The sequence below is a fragment of the Vigna umbellata genome, chromosome 1, assembly GCF_029865625.1.
Source record: "Vigna umbellata cultivar VRB3 chromosome 1, Vumbellata_1.0, whole genome shotgun sequence".
NCBI lineage: Eukaryota > Viridiplantae > Streptophyta > Magnoliopsida > Fabales > Fabaceae > Vigna > Vigna umbellata.
In genome coordinates, this window is record NC_142165.1 from 85,365,061 (window position 1) to 85,384,726 (window position 19,666).

General features: G+C 34.4%; 1 protein-coding gene across 1 annotated transcript; it reads right to left on the reverse strand.

Moving 5' to 3' along the window:
* Window positions 1-4,999: 4,999 nt before the first annotated feature.
* LOC124844661 (3-hydroxy-3-methylglutaryl-coenzyme A reductase 1-like) lies at window positions 5,000-9,264 on the reverse strand. The gene is made up of 4 exons (XM_047321637.2): window positions 7,899-9,264; window positions 6,957-7,138; window positions 6,512-6,858; window positions 5,000-5,687 (listed from the first exon to the last, which is right to left on the reverse strand). Exons 1-4 carry the CDS (start codon window positions 9,125-9,127, stop codon window positions 5,445-5,447), a joined length of 2,001 nt encoding a protein of 666 aa, XP_047177593.2. The 5' UTR covers window positions 9,128-9,264; the 3' UTR covers window positions 5,000-5,444.
* Between the last annotated feature and the right edge of the window lie 10,402 nt (window positions 9,265-19,666).

A 19,666-nucleotide genomic window follows, 5' to 3' on the forward strand; every position in this document is an offset into this window, starting at 1 on the left:
TTATGCATAAATGTTTTAGATCGTCTAATGTTTTAAAACATGTATGTTATAGTGTTTCTTTGGCGGTTGTGTTGTTTGTGTTTTCTTCTTTTGTGTAGATTTCTACTTTCATTAAATTCTTTTTTGTTTATTTATGATTCCAGTGGGTTAGTTGTGAATCATGAGTGGTTAAATTTATTGTAATTAGTTATGATTAGTGGAATCTCTTATAAATATTTAAGGAAGAGCTAAACGGAATTCAGTTTGGAAGGAATATGTATTTTATTGTTTTAACTTTTTAAAGGTTTTATAAACTCAAGTATTTAACTATTGATTCCGTCTAATCCGCAAAGGAAATTAAACACGGTTTTACAAAAAATTTTAAAATATATTCAAATCCTTCTTTTCTAGAGTTTTTATGTGTTACTCTTTGTTTTTAACAAAATGAATTGGAATATCAAATTTCTATCATATTTTTTTTTGGTGAGAAGAGAAATAAATTTTATGATACTTTTTCGTTAAATTGCCATGGAATAAAAGAAAAATTATTACCTAATAAATATATATAATAATAAGGAAAAAGTATTGAAATACCATTTATTTGTTGAATAGGAAGATGAAAAAAAAAGTGTGGGATTCACTAAAAATGGTATATATTTTGCCTGGAATTGGCATATAGAGCAGACTAAAGTGATCTCTTGGTTCTTCAGTAATTTTAATTTCTTTAGAATTCTTTTGGGAAATACTTTTTATTTTATTTTCATTAACTAAAAGAGATTATCTTTTTTTTGTTTCTTATTTCCATCAATAAAACAAAATGTTTTTAGTCTCCAAAATTTATGAGTAATTTTATTTTTGGTCTTTAAACAAAGATTTTACAGGTCTTATATTAATAAAAACCACTATGAATATTCATAAATTTCAAAATTGCATAAATAAAATATGGAAAAAAGAAAGTTTATATGCATAAAATCCGTTTAGAGTTCATTTTCAACACCGTTCTAACCCCAGGATGAAAAGAATACTTCAGTAGTTAAAAAACCGAGGTTTAAGTTACTCAACCTAATTATAATAAGTAATTAATTTAAATTGTTTCGATTTGTGGAAGTGGAGATCAAGTCTTCTCCTTTCATCAGTGTTTTTTCTTTCATTTCACACTTATTACGTTCGTTTGAATTACTTGCCAGAAGGCATTTCTATTACTAGAGTTCACAAGTGTTCGATTATGCTAGCAATAAATATACAACTATCACAGTATCACAAACATATGTTTATAGATTTTGAAATATGTTAATCTAATTACAAACTAATTGATAATAATTTGATTTAGGTTTAATATAATTGTTTCAGTAGGGATTGAGACCAAGACACTAACCTTCGACTTGTGCGCTTCGCTTGTCTGCTTCCAGTTTGGACCGATCGGTCACCTTCAATATTGCCCGCTCGGTGAACTTCAATCTTGACCGCTCAGTTGTAAAAGAGGGGAGGTACCTGCAAAAGACACTCCGACGCTCAAGTTAGGAGCGGTTTTATGAACTGTTTGTTACAGTTAAATATTGAAGTCCTAATAGGATGTAAATAGGGCGTACTGTAGTATGAGTTGAATCTGTCTTTACCTCAAACCTAAACCCTTATTTATAGTGTTTAAAGGAATCTAAATTAATTTACCTCTTAATAGTCATTAATGCAAACCTTAATTGTTTAACGGTAGCCGTTATCACATTCATTGTGCGTTAACTCTACTCAATAGTTATCGAGACCGAACGGATGTGAAGCTGGTCGAGACCGATCGGTAGCCTATGAGCCCATAGTAACATAAGCCCCCCAAGTCTAAGTTAATTGTTCGGCTTTAGCCAAACGGTTAACTATAGGACTTATGAGTTTGAGGGAGGTTGTTCTCGTTGTATTAAGGAGTTTGCTCTCCGTGTGCTTCAAGTCGTTATATCCTATTTGTGCCGAACAGTTCCATGTATTGAATTTGGCCGCATGCTTGACAGTCCTTGTTATCAGAGCTTCCTGATTGATGAGAGTGAGAACCGTTCGGTTGAGAGGGATTTTCTTCCCGATCTTTGGCTTCAACTTTGACGAGAGGGTTTTACCTCTTGGCCGAGTGGGATTTATCGCTCGGTTTTTCGCTTCGACCTTGACGAGGGTTTTACCTCTCGGCCGAGTGGGATTTACCGCTCGGTCTTTGTTTTCCACTTTGACGAGAGGGATTTACCTCTCAGTTGTGATTTGCAGTATCCTGTTACCTGTACTGAAGAAATATAACAACTCGAAATTTGATATGGTGAGAAAGAGAGTAGCCAAACAAACCAATGCATTAATGTCAGAATAGGTTGTTATAAGACCGATCGGCCAATCAAATAAGATCGTTAGGTCTTCAATCTTTATAGAGGAATTTACCTCTTCACCGAGTGGGATTTACCTCTTCACCGAGTGGGATTTACCGCTCGGTCTTCAAATCTTTATAGAGGGATTTACCTCTTGGATGAGTGGGTTTTCCCGCTCGGTCTTCAAATCTTTACAGAGGGATTTACCTTTCGGCCGAGCGGGATTTACCGCTCGGTCTTTTTCTTCAGACTCTTCGAGAGACTTTTTTCGCTGGATATGCACTTCTTTAGCAACGTTTAGGAACGATTGATTGGACATCAATTACCTGGCCTTATTTATTCCATAATGAAAGCGTAGGATAATAACAAAAGTCTAAATCAAATGAAACTAAATTTAACCATGACATTAATAGAGTTTTGGAGGTTTCTCCTTTCTCCTGCTTAGTATTTACCAAATTTGACGGTGTTACCTCCTGTTTCCGATTGGATGCGTATTGTCTCCTAAAGAGGTTTTCCACAGTAGCGAAGCAATCCACTGTGTTGGGAGGGAGAGTGTTATATCATTCCAATGCCTCTTCCTTAAGTGATAATGCGAAGGATCTGCACATGATCGGGTCGCTGTTTGTATAGAATGCCATTGCATTACCGAACGTCCTTAAGTGATTATCCGGATCAGCCGAACCATCATACTTATCCAATACGGGGGGAGTCTTTTCTGGCATTGGGGTTTGCATGATGGTCGCCGTGAAGGGCAATAAACTGGTAGGCCGAGCGGTCTACAGGGGTGTTGGTTCCCTTCTAGCATGACCGTTCGGGTTGGCGTGATTATGGCTTGCCTCATTAGCATTCTCTCGATTTGAGGCGGACCGCTCAGGAGGTTCCGTTCGGCCCTTAGCGCCCTCATCTCCTCCTCATGCCTCTGCCGCATCTCTTGCTGCGCATGCTCCTCCGCTTGTATAGTCTGCGCCTGTGCCTCAATCTGGGCTTGTAACTCTCTTATTAAATCTCTGGTGCTCTGCTCCTCCATATTTCTTGTGGTCACCATTGGGTGTCTTCAGCTTGCTCTCGGCCCCACGGTGGGCGCCAAAATGTTTCAGTAGAGATTGAGACCGAGACACTAACCTTCGACTTGTGCGCTTCGCTTGTCTGCTTCCAGTTTGGACCGATCGGTCACCTTCAATATTGCCCGCTCGGTGAACTTCAATCTTGATTGCTCAGTTGTAAAAGAGGGGAGGTACCTGCAAAAGGCACTCCGACGCTCAAGTTAGGAGCGGTTTTATGAACTGTTTGTTACAGTTAAATATTGAAGTCCTAATAGGACGTAAATAGGGCGTACTGTAGTATGAGTTGAATCTATCTTTGTGCGTTAACTCTGCTCAATAGTTGTCGAGATCGAACGGGATGTGAAGCTGGTCGAGACCGATCGATAGCCTATAAGCCCATAATAACAATAATCATCGTTAATTCCAATTTAGTCCGAACGGTCGACCATGTGATTAGTTCCTTTAGATTTATAGACTCAAATCATCTATTTCTTAAGTTGATCCAACGGTTATATTATACGTAAATAAAGAAATTAACATAAATAAAGAAACTAAAATGCAGTTTGATACTCTTGTTTTCTAATCCAAGAGTATGAAAAAGCGTAAAACTCAATTTAAAACAGCTAATTTCTTCTTTATCTCTCAAATAACCTGATTAAATTTTGAAATAAAAAATGAGTGAGCTTCGTGTTTAAGTGAGTTGCATTTGTAATAATCACTCACTTTTACTCTTTTCAACTTAAACACTTTTACAATTAAGAAATTTATTTATACTATCATTTCACAAAATATTTTTTTAACAGGAGAAAATAAAAATAAAATTAACAAAATTAACTTTTTTTAAAATGTTAAAAAAAAACAATTAAAATTTAACAATAATACATAAAAATTAGAAGAAAAATCTGAGACTTAATTAAATTTCAAGTCTCTCATAAATTTTGTTATTTCCATGTGATTTTATATCAATATTTTTGAATTGTTGAATCTTCAAATTTTTATGTTTTTCTATTAAATATCTGATGTTAATTTCCTTGAGAATATATGATTAATATAAAATATATTATGGATAATATAAAGTGATAATTGATTTTTATTATTTTAATTGAAAATTTATTAACTAAGGTGATCACCGTGCTTCTTGATAACTTTCATGTGATTACCTGTAACAATCAAAGGATATGTTCCTTGATAATCAAAAGATACGTTCCTTGTCACTTAATGAAAAAAAATTAAATGATTAGGATTCAATATTAAAAACATAAAAAATTTAAATATTTTATAGATAAAAATCAATTAATAAAAATTTAATTGAAAATATTTAAATTAATGAATTGTGGGATCGTGGGATCGTGAGTCTATTATTTAATAAAAAACTCAAACATGTTGCAGAGGATGCATCAATTATTTAAATTAAAATACTATATCTTAAATATAAAAAATTACACTCTGATTATTAAATATCCATCTAAGGGATCTGAAACCTAATATAAAGTAAAATAGGTTTTTCATTCATGTTCCGTTTCAGAAGAAAAATAGGTTGTAAAATGGGAGGAAGGGACAGGATCCAACCATTAAAAGGAGAAATATAAGAATGAGGAAGGGAAGAAGAACCACAGAATAATATATACCACCCAACAGAACCAATAAACCTTGAACAACCAGTGACTATTACTATAAACATCTCTACATCCCATTTGGAGACATCATCTGTGCTCTTGCTAAAATTACAAATTAACCATATGGATCTTACAAGACATCAAAAAACTGCAGACTAAAGTACCATCATCATCTAAAGCAGTAGTAGCTTTAAACAAGAGAATAACAGCACACGACACAGATGATTTCTTTCTGTAAAACAAATACAACTCTAATCCCAAAAGTATGGCTCTTGTTTTCCTCCACCCTCTAATCCAACTCCCTCTATACAATCTCCGTAAGAGTCGCACCAACCAAATATTCAATGAATGCCAAACATAGACACTTTTGGGGAGCTGGATTCACTGGTGGAAGATGCCAACCATCACTTTTGTCTTTATGTGATGGTTTTCTTATTAGTCTCTTAAGACAAGTGAATTTTAACGTGAGCAGCTTATGGGACAATTTTAGACATATCCCGGTTTGATCTGTTGTATTTCATATGGCTCTTAACAAGTTGTCCAGCTGCAATTGCCGACATGAGTGATAGCTCCCCCGCCAGGACTGAACCGGCTACAATGGTGGCCAGTAGCCTAGAATTTGCACCGGGAGATTCTGTACTGGCACCCTTCACACCAAGTAAATTAAGACATGCAGACTGAGATGCGAGTTGTGTGCCCCCTCCTACAGTACCAACCTGACAACCACAACAGAAAAGGATCTCTTATACTCAAGCTGTCTAAGGAATTAAAGAAAGAAATATCTATCTACACATGTTGGATGAGTATTTCACCATGTCCAAGGAGATTAAAACAAAAGGCAAACATAAAACAATGACAATGAAAAAGGTAAAACCAGGGCACTCAATCTTGGATTTTCATGATATCTTCTTTTGGGAGTCAAAGAGCAAGACACAGACGTAGGTAAAGGACGCCAGCGCTAGGCGGGCCTAAATCATAGGCCAATACAAAAACGTGCATCGCATGCTTATATGTGTAATGGGAACACCAAATGCATCTATTAATAGAGACTAATATTCCACTACACAAGACTGTATTCTTTCTCTAAAATATTAGAAATGGTCAACGTCCACCTACGTTAACTTGGCGAAAATGACACTACCTAATGTTTTGATGTAACAATAATTTTAAAAGTAAATTGAAGTTAAAATAATTTTGAAAATTAAAATTATTACAAAATTCAATAAATATTTTTTAAATAATAATATATTAAAATAAATTACTTAAAAATATTCAAATTTAACTTAAATTTAATTATTTACCTAAAAAATTTAATTATGAATAAAAAACATTGTTATATATAACTTTCATTTGAAATTGTCTTATAGATGTGAGAATTTAAAAGCAATTTTTTTTCTTGTTTTATGTGATTAGTTGGTTTCGTTTACTATATTTTCAATTCATTTCTTTCTACATAATCAAATTATCGTTTTTCCCAGTTTAGAATCAAAGAGGCTCTAAAAGAACAGAGAAGCAGTAGAAGATGAGAGAAGCGTTGTACCTCAATTGAGGGCATGGTCACAGAAACGTGAAGGTCCTTGCCACCATTGACAGCTTCCATCATGGTGATGCAGTGAGAACTCTCCACATTCTGGGCAGGATCCTGACCAGTGGCAATGTAGATAGCAGACACGATATTGCTGGCATGGGCATTGAACCCACCAAGAGCACCAGCCACGGCTGACCCAGTAAGGTTTTTTAGCATGTTAAGCTCCACTAGGGCCTCTACGCTGGTCTTCAACACCTTATTCACCACCTCCTCCTTAATTATGGCCTCACACACCACCGACTTCCCACGTCCTTCAATCCAGTTCACAGCTGCTGCTTTCTTGTCCGAACAGAAATTTCCTGGAGCAAAGCAACAGGGTATGCCACAATTTCAGCTACTGCCTTTAAACATGGCAAAGGAAAGTGCAGTAAAAACACATAAAGAAGATCATGTTTACCAGAGATTCCAATAACATCCATGTCAGGGAAGTCTGTCTGAAGAAAATCAAGGACATTCTGAACACCTTTAGACACCATGTTCATCCCCATGGCATCACCAGTGCTGCATCGGAATCTCATGTACAGATTCTTGCCCGCAATAGCACACTGAATACTCTGCAACCTGGCAAATCTGCTCGACCTGCGCATATATCCATTACATATTACTCATCATTTGTTATAAGAAACCCGCAGTAATTATGGCTTTAATAGTTCTAGAAGACAAAAAGCGATGACGACAGATCCACATAGGTATTCCTAAGACTTTGATCGATCAACATAAAAAAATGAAATAAAAAGATAACCGTAACATACATCAGCCAAAATTACCAATTCCCCAGCTTGATTTCAGTCAATTGTTTTCTACGTTTTTATTTGGATAATCTAGGTCCCGTTTCTTACAATTATCAAAACAAGCCTTACAAAAGTACTCCCAGATTTACCCATCAACAAAACCATTCACGGTGGGATTCCAATTTATCTCGTTGTGAAAACAAATACAAATCGATCCGGTCAATTAACGAACTAAGGTTGTCCATAAAATATATGTTCTTCAAATAAAAATAGAGAAGAATGTTGCTTTCTTACTATATTTTCCTTAGTTTTCACACGTCAGAGTGAAAGTTTGGTAGCAAAACATAACGGACAAAAAAAATACAAAAGAACTTTCAATGAAATATGAAGGCATAAGATTTATAAACACTAACATCGCATGACGTTTTAGAGAAATCCTGAAGCACACGGCAATCATAGATGGTCATATGCATTCGTGAAAGAGACATTACGCCGTGGTTTCGGAAATAGCAACGTAAAGCGTCGCAATCGGAACATAAAAAAGTGGGGAAAGAAACTTGGAAAAGAAAGAAAAAAGAGAAGGAGAAAGAGATAGAAAAAGAGAATACTTGTTGAAAACGACAGCAAGGGAATCGTAGTTGAGAGGATCCTCCAAGAAGAACTTCAACTGCGCAGCGCGCTGAGCAGAGGGCAACCTGACAACGGGTGCTCTGGTCATGCCATCCCTGAGAAGCACAGAAGAAGCACCACCAGAGACGTAAATAGCTTTGCACCCTCTGTTGGTGCTGGCAACCAGACACCCTTCAGTGGTGGCCATAGGCACAGTGTATTCCTTCCCATCCAACAACAACGGCCCCGCCACTCCAACGGGAATCTGCACGAACCCTATCGGCATCTCGCAGCACTGCCCCAATATCGAATCGTAGTCGAACCCCTGCACGGGTAAACCCTCCAGCGACCGACCCGTCAGCCTCTGCACTGCCGCACGCCGGATCGCAGCTGCCCGACCGCAATCCCCAAGGCGCGACTCCAAGGCGTACGACGGGACCGACCCCGAAACCACCGCCTCAACGACCTCTTCGTCCTCGGGAGACAACGAAATCGGTGATGGTGCTAGTGCTGCCTCGTGAGAAGATTTTAGAGGTGGAGGATTTGATAACTCCACCGATTTGTCGACGGATTTGGAGCGTGGGAGAGGAATTTGATTGTGTTTTATCTTGGAGGCAGGGGAGTCGTGGAGCGCGGCGGGGCAGGGGCCAGGGGTGCGAGAGTCTTCGCGGAGGATAGTCTCCTCATCAGAGAGCTCGTCGAGGGAGGCACGGGAGGCGAACCCGAAGAAGCCGAGGAGGTAGACAGCAGAGGCGACGAGGGAGACTATGGCGGCTGTTTCGGAGGGGGTGACTGCATGGAGGGGAGTGGCGGTGCGGATCTTGTCGCGCCAGCGGTGGAGGAGGAAGTATGCGACGGAGAAGAATACACCGAAGAAGAGGGCGTTGGTAAGGTAGAGAGGGAGGAGCGTTTGCGATGGGGCGTGGGAGTGAGTGGATGGGGCGGTGAGGCTATCGTTGTTATTGAGCTTCTGGGTTTTGACGCGGTCACCGGAGGCGGGAAGGGATCGACGACGAACGTCCATTTCCCGAGTGGAAGTGACGGAGGGAATGCAGATGCAGAGGGAAATGTGAAACCCAGAAGCTGGATGGATGGATGGATGGAGGAGGAAGAGCGAGAGTGCTAGAAATGGAATTGTAGTTGAAAGGAAGAGCGAGACTTTAGAAGGTTTTTTATAGAAACTCTGAGCTTGCCGCGCTCCACCGTTGCCCACGCGGACAGCGTGCATCCCTTCTTTCTCCCATTTTTTCTCTTTTTTATTATATCCCTCCTCCTATCTCTCCAATATTCACATGTTCCAATTCCACCTTCTTCTTCTTCTCTGTTTCACTTTCACTTTTCTCTCTCCCTCCATCCCTCAATTTTTAAATCACCAAATAATCTTTCAGAATATACTCTTCTCCTTATGCAATATTCATTATCTAAATTATACCATCGCTGTCTTGTTTGGCTGTCCCAAATCTTATGGTTAATTTTCAATCCAGTAAATGAAACCTCACCTTATTTTAGTACCTAAGTTGGTTCACATGTAATTGGTAATTTACCTTTAAAATTAGGTTGGAAATTTATTCAAAGGATATTCTCTCAATACCTCAAATAAATATATCCCAATGAAGCTTGATTGTGGTAAATTCAATGTTTATTTTACACATTTTCTTCACATTCACTAAATATAGGGTTAAATATGTTTTTCGTTCATTAAGTATCACACAATTTTTGGTTTAGTCCCTACTCGAAACTTTGATGGTTTTTAGTCCTCAGTTTTAAAACTCTTAATATTAGTCCTTAAAATTAGACGGCGATAACTTTTAGTAGATGTGGCAAACAGCGAGGCCATGTCTTATGCCAGCTTGCCTCTTCACTCTCTGTCACGTTGCTTGTGTCGTTCGTCTTCTCCGGTAGAGCAGAGCCTCCATCAGACCAGTCGCTCAATCCAAGGCGTCGCCGGCGACACCAATCGCCACCCGGGACCATTGCCGGTCGCGGCGTCGATTTCTCCCTCCTTGTCGTTTCTCCGCGCGAGAGAAGCTCTCTCGTTCCTCCGCCAATCGCCGCCTGAGAGAGCCGAGCCTTCGCGAGCCACAAACTTTAATCTTTAATATGTACTTCCTTTTCTCTGTTTTCTTCCCTGCACAATTCATTCACTAAATTAGAAACCTTCACTCTCTTCATGAAATGGCTTCCTTTTTCACCTTCGTTTTGTCCCTCTTGCTTGTGGCACAATGCTGCTGGTGTCTAACGTCGCCCAAGAAGACATACATAGTTCACATGAAACAGAACAACAAACCTTCAATCTACCCCACTCACACCGACCGGTACACCGCAAATCTTCAATCTTTAACCACTGATTCTGATCCCTTGCTTTACTCTTATACTCATGCCTACAACGGCTTTGCGGCGTCGCTGGCCGAGGACCAGGCACAGGAGCTTCTCAGATCCGAGGATGTTCTTGGAGTGTACGAGGAGACAGTCTACCAACTACACACCACGCGCACGCCGCAGTTTCTGGGGCTCGAGAGAGAGAGACGGGGCTGTGGGAGGGTCACACCGCGCAGGACCTCAACCAAGCGTCGCACGACGTTATCGTGGGGGTGCTGGACACAGGAGTGTGGCCTGAATCTCCAAGCTTTACTGACGCCAGTATGCTTGAGATTCCTGCTGGACCAACGGCTGCTTTGCGTCAGACATTCTCGTCGGGATGGACCACGCCATTCAGGACGGCGTCGATGTGCTCTCACTCTCCCTCGGCGGCGGCTCCGCGCCGTACTTTCACGACACCATTGCTATAGGCACGTTCGTAGCGGTGGCAAAGGGGATCTTCGTCTCCTGATCCGCCGGGAACAGCGGCCCCGAGAAGGCCTCACTTGCAAATGTTGCACCCTGGATAATGACCGTTGGGGCTGGGACGTTGGACTGAGCGGCTGGTCCGATGGAGGCTCTGCTCTGCCGGAGAAGACGAACGACACAAGCAACATGGCAGAGAGTGAAGTGACAAGCTGGCATAAGACGTGGCCTCTGTTTGCCATATCTACTAAAAGTTAACGCCGTCCAATTTTAAGGACTAATATTAAGAGTTTTAAAACTATGAAGACTAAAAACCATCAAAATTTCGAGTAAAGACTAAATCCAAAATCGTGTGATACTTAAGGAACGAAAAACATATTTAACTCGATATACTAATATCACATGCTAAAATTTTATCAGGAAACATAATCTCTTAATAGAGGCGGTATTAGATGACCAGACTCAAAATATAGAACTAAATTAGTCGAATATTACTGGATTTATTATAGTGTAGGTGTAAGAGTGGTAAGAAACTTTCTTAATTTTTCAAACATATGTGGTATCCAAGATTAGCCAATTTTAAAGTCATACAGATAAAGATATTTGAGAGAACTCAACACTAATGCTTGTTATACAAAGTGGAGTTACGGTACGAGCCTCTTTTTAGCTAACATGTTCTAAAATAGAGTTAGATGTTATTATGTGGTAGCAGTGTATTGCTGATAAAACAAATTATGATACAAGTGTTTAATATACATACATGTTTTAGTATAAAACTGATTGTAAAAATAAATAAATATAAGAAGTGAATAATTTGATTTAAAGTTAATAATAAGATAATAAAAAGATAATGTTACAAAATACAAAGATAATAATAAAATATATATTTATTTATTTTTTGCTAAAATATTTTCTAGAATACAAGATTTGTAAGATAAATTAAAATTTTTTGTAAGACTTAGCTCCAATTTTTAGAATTATAGATTTTGGATTCACCTTTCGATCTTTTATCTATTTTTTCATATGGTCAGGCCTTGGACAACTAAGATAATATACAGTCTTTCACTTGTGAGTCAAAGTGTATGAGATATAAAAGGTTCTGGACAACTAAGATAATATATCGTCTCTCACTTGTAAGTCGAAGTGTGTGAGACATAAAGGCTGAAAAAATCTATTAAGCTCATTATGGATATTTTCTTGCTAAGCTTTTTCACTTGTTTTGTTTTAACTGGTTCTTTTGTCATGTGAGTTTTAAATTTGGTGTCTTCTTTTTGCACATAGTCACTTTAGTTTCCATTCTAATACTCCATTTTCTCTCACTTTATCTTTAGGTAACTATCTCCCTTTTTGTTAAATTCGACATTTGTTTGTAGTTGCATAATAATTTATGGTCTGATTTATTTTACCTCGACAATTTTGCTAGCAAAGTTGGCCCAAACGAGTAGGTTTGATTGTTGCTCTCCTCCGAAAGCACATGTTGGATTTAGTCAGGCGATGACTCGCTCCCAATCGAGTTGGAATTTATCTTGTTTTTAGTCTATCGATCACTTTCTCCCAGGTGAACTGGAGTTTATCTTATTTAGTTGAGCGATGACCTACTCCCAACCGAGCTACAATTTAACTTGTTTATAATCGGTGATGACCCGTTCCCAACAAAGCTAGAATTTATCTTGTTTTTAGTCGGACAATGACATGTTCCTCGGTGAACTAGAATTTATCTTACTTTTAGTCGGGCTATGACTCACTCCTAACCGAGCTAAAATTTGTCTTATTTTAGTTGGGCAATGAACCACTCCCAAGTGAACTAGAATTTATCTTGCTTTTGGTCAGGCGATGAACCGCTCCTAGTCAAGTTGGAATTTATCTTCTTTTTAGTCGAACAATGACTCACTCCTAGCCAAGTTGGAATTTATCTTGTGTTTTCAGTTGGGCAATGACTCACTCCTAGTTGAACTAAAAGCTATCTTGTGTTTTAGTTAGGCAAGGACCCTCCTAACTAGAATTTATCTTGTTTATAGTTAGGGGATAACTCGCTCTTAGGCGAACTTAAATTTATCTTGTTTTAATTGGACAATGACCTACTCATAATCGAGCTAAAATTTATCTTATTTTTATTCATGCAATAACCCGCTCCCAACTAAATTGAAATTTATCTTACTTTTACTCAAGCAATGACCCACTTCCAAGTGAATTGGAATTCATCTTGTTTGTAGTCTACTTGCTCTTAAACAAGTTGAAAATTATCTTACTTTTAGTTGGACAATAACTTGCTTTCTGGTGAATTGGAATTTATCTTTAAATATAATCTCAAAGTTAGAGATCTACATATTATATTATATTATAATATATATATATATATATATATATATATATAATTTAAAGTATACATTGATATTTTTTGTTGAAATAAATTTATTTATAATTATTTTTTTTATATTTAAAAAATATTATAAATATTTTAACTTTAATCATATAAGTTTTATATGTCAAAATCATAATAAATAAAAAAAGTAAATAAAAAATAATTTTTTCAAAATATCACTGAAATATTTATGTTGGTTAATATAAAATATTTAAATGGCTAAAATAAAATATTACTATAAAATTTTTAAGTTGGTTAAAATAAATAATTTGTATTTTATAAAGCATCATAATAAAAAAAATAAGTTGGTTAAATATTAGGGTTATGTTCCGGGTATGCATCGCGATGATCATCTCTATGGTGCAGGGTTGCTTCGCGTTTTGCGATGTGATGAAGATGTGTTTTACTACAGGTAGGTCTGTATGTGGAGGTTTTTCGTGGTTGACGAAACTGCAGTGGTTTCAATGGTTGCCTAAGGTTTTTGTTTTGACAGAGAAGATGGAGATGAAGATGTTGTTAATGTGTCATCATGTGTCCCACTTGAAATGTCATCATATGTCGCACCTAAAATGTCCTTACTTTGTGATAATGACATATTTTACCATGATTTCAGTGTCGAATTGAGAGAAAATTTCAACTCTTTCTTAGCTTTTTGCCTTGTAAATCCTAGTTTTCTTTTAGTTTCTTAAGTGATTGCATCTTAAACTTTAATGATTCAATTTCATCATTAATCCCCATTGTTTAGTATGTTTTGGTCATTTACATCCAAGCTTGTATGTCAAACTGAAGAACTGAAGAACCATATAAGAAAGAATGAAGGTAAAAGAAGAAGTTTTGAGAGCAAAGATAAACGTTGAAGCTGGGGTGCGGTTGGCGTGCAGTCGTCCAGACTTGCTGTAGCTGAGGTGCAGCTGGCGTGCAGTTGAGCACTAGCTCTCTGGAATGCTGCCACTAGGGTGCAACTGACGTGCAGCTGAGCGCCAACTCTCTGGAATGTTGCCGCTGGGTGTAGTTGGCGTGTAGCTGGCGTGCAGCTGAGCGGTGGCGACGCTGATGTGGCAAATTTGGTCTATTTAGGGCTGAAACGCAAGGGGATCTACATCTTTTGCTGCCCAAACACGATTTCTCTCATTTGGAGCTCCTAGAGGCGAGCTAGGAGCTGTGGGAACAATCCTTCTTCACCCTTGGGTCTTCTTCCTTCTTCCATTTCCACCATTGTTGTAAGCTTGAGCTTTCCATTCATGGAGGGCTAGTTTCATTGTTGTTGGGGGATTGATGTAGCCACTGAACTCTTATGTAAACTACTATGTTTTGAATGAATATATGCCTCTTTCATTGATTGTTAGTGTTTAATTCCTTTTCTTAATGCTTGTTGTGAAGTTGCTACCCATGACATGATTTTAGGGTTTGCTTGATATTGGGAAATGTTGAGTAAATCTGGACTTGGATTAAACACCTAAAGGAAATAGTATCTAGGGATAGAACTAGGACATTTGGTTGTCTTAGATCTCAATTCTTAATGCGGAAATAATTGTTAGGTCTTCCAAGGGATTGGAGCCTAATAAGGAAGTCTAGGCTCTCTCTACCAAGAGATTGGATTTGAGTAATTTAGTAGATTGACATTGGCATATTAATGAAGAGGAAGTGATTTTCTATACATAAGAGTGAAGTAGGTGAAATCATACCCCCAACAATACCATTCCATATCATTTCTAATCTTTCCATTTCCAAGTGTTTGAGTATCTAAGATCACTTTTATCATTTATGTGTTCATGTTTACTTTAATTGCACTAAAACCTAAATTATGAAGCATTCTTTAGTCTAAGTTAGTTGGAAATTATACGATTGTTTGGTGACACGAGTCTCTCGAAAAACGATATTCAGTCTTACCGGTTTTATTACTTGAAACGATTTGGTATACTTGTCAAAGTCCCAACACTTTGCCATGTCATTTAAATAAGTCACGTCAATGTGCCATGTTAGCATAAATTTATAGTCGTTCAGCCAATTTAACGACAAATATCTAATTGCATCAATTTTGCACAATTAGGACCCAATTGTGACAAAAAATAAGTGAAGAACCAATTTGAGAAAAGCCACCAAAAATAGGAACCTACCGTATGATTAAACCTAAATTTTATCATAAAATATTTAAGTCATTTAAAATAAAATATTACTACAGAGTGGGTTAAAATAAAACTATATTAAATATATCAATATTTAGGTTTCATAAAACATATGTTATCATCGAGTTCGAAATTGCCCTAGCTTATGACATATTTGTCGCTTTGCTTGTTTAGAAGTTTCATCCTCTTAAGATGAGTACAAATGTTGATGTAGTCCCCTTTATGGAGCTTCTCTTCCAGTTTGTTGCATTGAACCGGAACCCGAGGAGCGTCTCTAGGAGCAAGCTCTTCTCATTTGATTAACCCTCGATCCTTTCTTCGAGCTCCCATAGGTTTCAATCCATTGTCTCAACTCCTCGTTTGCTTTCCACAACTGTTCTTTCTCATGTAAGGCATCCTCCTCCTTTCTTACTACTCCTGCTTCTTTATGCAATGAATCATGTTCAGCTTGGGCAGTATTAGACCGAGCTTGAGCCTCAACTCTTGAATGGTTTGCAAGATCTATTATATTGTTAGACCATTGTCGTTTCTATCATCAACTTAATGATTTGCATTGTTCCTCGTTGTTGTTACAAATTTGAATAACAAGTGAACTATGATCAAGTTTTATCGAGCACTACATTGAGTGTCAATTTGTTCTGATAACCTAGTACCTTAAACATGAAAATAAATAGAGAAAAAATAATCTAATTCAAAATCAACAATACTTTAAGTCAAGACATCGAAGTTCCTTATTTCTAAGTATGTATTTCTATTTATAAATAAAATAGTTACGAAATATATATATATATATATATATATATATATATATATATATATATATATATATATATATATTTGAAATAAGAATATATTTTAGTTACAAAATAAAAAACAATAATAAAATATAAAATATTTTTTTGTTAAAATATATCTTTAATTACAAAATCTATTAATTAAATCAAAACTTCTTACAAGACTTTGGTCCAATTAGACTTATAGAATTTGGATCTATTTTTTAGCGTTCTATTTATCTTTGAAAAAGTCAAACCTCAACCAACCAATGGTTAAATACCTTTTAAAAATTATTGGATTATGAGTAATTCACTCAATTTCGATATATTTTAATTAAGTTGAGATGTAATTGATCGACCTTAACTATGTGTTTGAAAAAAATGATGTGATATAAAAGTTACGTATTTCTATTTGTGAGTTAATTAAATTATATTGATTTGTCTCTATTATTGTATTGGTATCTATATCTATATATGAACATATTTTCCTTTTTTTTATCTACTTTCTTTTTTTCATTTTTCTCTTTAAATAAAAGTTTATTTTTTTAACTAAAATATCGATTTTATCAATTTTGCTTAATTAATTATTTCTTTATATTTAATCATTTTTGTTTAACTTAATTATTTTTTAATTATAAAACTATCCATACAATAAATATAAATTATTACAGTAAAGTTGAAAATTTATTTATATTTAATTTTATAATTATAATAATAAATAATGTAATAATTTTATTATTTTTTATTATAAAAAAAATTCCCTATTAATAAAAGAAAGTAATTGAAGTCACATGTTCATATGATTAACCCAGACCACCAACCTATAAATGAATGCTGTTTTGAATATCGGAGATACTCAAATTTGAAGTACATTATGGTAGTCATGAATACTAAATTTAAATATATTAATTAATTTTATTGGTTGAATACCAAACTTAGATTCAAAATATGGTAATTTTTTTAATTAATTAATTCTTTTTCTGATATATTTATTTTTACATGACATTTTTTTTATTAATTATGAAATATATGTTTGATATATTATATGGAAGAATGTTATTACAACTTAGAGATAAAAGAATTGATAGTGAATTTCAAATGAAACTAAATGGGGGATAACAGTTCATCAATTAAGTATAATATCTATATAATTCTCATTATTCAATAAGATTACGTGAAGATTTAGTTACGGCGAACGTACAAAAGAGTTATCTAGTATATTTTTTTTATTCTTAGTTAATATTTATTAAAATTGATTAAGTTATGAAAGTGATTAATTTAACAAAAACATATAATTATTCATTGGGCACCATATTATTTTAATAATCATTCATACAAACCCAACAAAGAGTTTATAAAATAAAAGTTTTTCCAAATCAAATATACATATGTACATGTTTACCTAAAATGATTGTAATTATCTAAAGTCATTTTTTTAGATTTATAACATTATATGTCCATATATGTCAAATATGTAACGACACAATAAAAAGTTATTAAGAATAAGATTAAAATATATAATTTTATACAAGTAGTCATATTTGAGAATACATTAACAATTTAGCAAATTTCATTTGACTTAATTTTCAAAATTTTAGATCTAGAAGTAGATTTTAAATTTGAAATGAATATTAAATACAGAAATAATAAAATAGATGTATTCTTGAATACTCAATCTAAGTATTTTATGTCTTCAAATCTCAAGTGTATATAAATTTATATTCTGTATTAATATTGTGTTTAAGTGATGTGACAACTTTTCTTTACCTATATCTCAATTTATATGATTTAACCTTTCACTAAAATAATAATATCTTCTTCGAATAACTTTTATGATTAATGCTTTAAATGACCAAAGTATTATTATTATCTTATATGTGATTTCAAAAACTATTCGAACCAAGATATCAAAATTTCAATTAGATTTTTAATATGAAATAACAATATTAACCTATAAAACGTATTAATAAGCATTGGCATTTTAACATAGAAAACAATTAATAATGTATTTGAAAATAAGGTAATTTCATTCAACTTGTTAAACGAATTTAATAGAAAAATATTTTAATAGTGTTGGAAATTTAAGTGCGAGTCTAAGTTTTACATTGGCTAGAAATAAAAAAGTGAAGCACTACATAAGGATGAAGACTCATAAACTCATTATTTTAAGATTGAGAGTAATGCCAATTTCTTATGTGGTTCGATTTAGGTCTCATTGATGTTGTGTCTCTTTAGTGAACTTCCTCTTTCAATCTTTCACAAAGACAAGTCTTCATCATTTATCAGGTTTATGATATAATGATATTTCAATTTAACGTGCTTGCATTTAGAATGAAGAATTGAATTTTTAGAAAGACATACATCACTCTAACTGTCACTGAACAAATGAGTGTCATCTTGCTTTTTCTACCATCCATATCCAAGTCTGCATCAGAAAATCATTGTAAATGATTTTACTTCTTCTAAAAGACAAATGCATCTTTAAAGTGTTCTTCAAATATCTCAACATCCAATTCACACCTTCCCAATACTCTCCTTTATGAGATTTGATAGAAACTTACTCACAACTCTCATTACACATGTTATGTTAGATTTGGTACAAATCTTAGCATACATAAGCTTCTTATTGCAAATGCATATAAATATTTAGACATGTGACTTTCTTTTTCATCTATTTGAGAAGATTGTTCTTTTGAAAACTTTAAGTGAGTTTGTATTCCTGATTTTAACATTTTAAACATTAAATCTAACTTAATAAATAAATTTTAAATTGTAGTTTCTAAATTTATTGAAATATTTATTATATTTTAAAATCATTTTATAAAAATATATTAAATTATTATTTTATTGCGGTATTTTAATTTAATGCAATGAAAATTATCATAACTTTAAAATTCTTATATATAAGTACATTTATTAAATTATACTTTGTATTATAATGTTGTATTTCTTTAAGTATTTGAAAAATAAAATCTTGTGGTAGTGCTTAAAAATCATTATTATGCTAAAATATCTATTTTTAAATTGTATACCATTACTATTTTTTTACCTTTAGAAATAAAATTTTGCAGTGACAGTAACTCGTCAATATTTTTTAAACAAATATTTTTTTTTAATTTAATAAAATAAAACTTCAGTAGTGACAGTTTTAGACATACACGATTTTGTGATGTTAATTTAGTTTCTTTCAATTGGATGGGAAATGTTTCAATTTTAGAAACATTTGCGGGTCTATGTCTAGCATCGAACCAAATATCATAACTTCTTTCATATTCATAATAATTTAGCTTTGTCCACTTTTTCTCAATTAGTTATATATATATATATATATATATATATATATATATATATATATATATATATATATATATATATATATATAATTTAAAATTAGCTCGTACATAATTTTAATTTATAGAAATTATCTTATATAAAATATTTCAAATTTTTATTTTTTTAATGTTGTATAAAATAATTTTAGTTAGAGAGAAAATTTTGTAAATAATTTTTTCTTATATAAATTACTTTAGAGAAATTTCTCTAAATAGACTTTATATTATATAACTAACCCTAATTTTTCTAAGTAGTGTTAGCATTGTGTGATCCATCATAACAAAAATATAAGATTTTAAGAGGGTTTTTGTTTTTATTATTATCGACGATTATAACCTCTAATAAATACATTTCTTACGGTTGAAAAATCACAGAAAAAAGTATCGTCG

Bases quoted from the DNA above. Each gene is read 5' to 3' on its own strand.
- LOC124844661 (XM_047321637.2), bottom strand. From the start codon at position 9,127: ATGCACGCTGTCCGCGTGGGCAACGGTGGAGCGCGGCAAGCTCAGAGT. The intron at 7,139-7,898 runs GTATTCTCTTTT...ATATATGCGCAG, and splicing joins CTTGCTGTCGTTTTCAACAA to GTCGAGCAGATTTGCCAGGT. The intron at 5,688-6,511 runs GTACAACGCTTC...TGTGGTTGTCAG, and splicing joins TGACCATGCCCTCAATTGAG to GTTGGTACTGTAGGAGGGGG.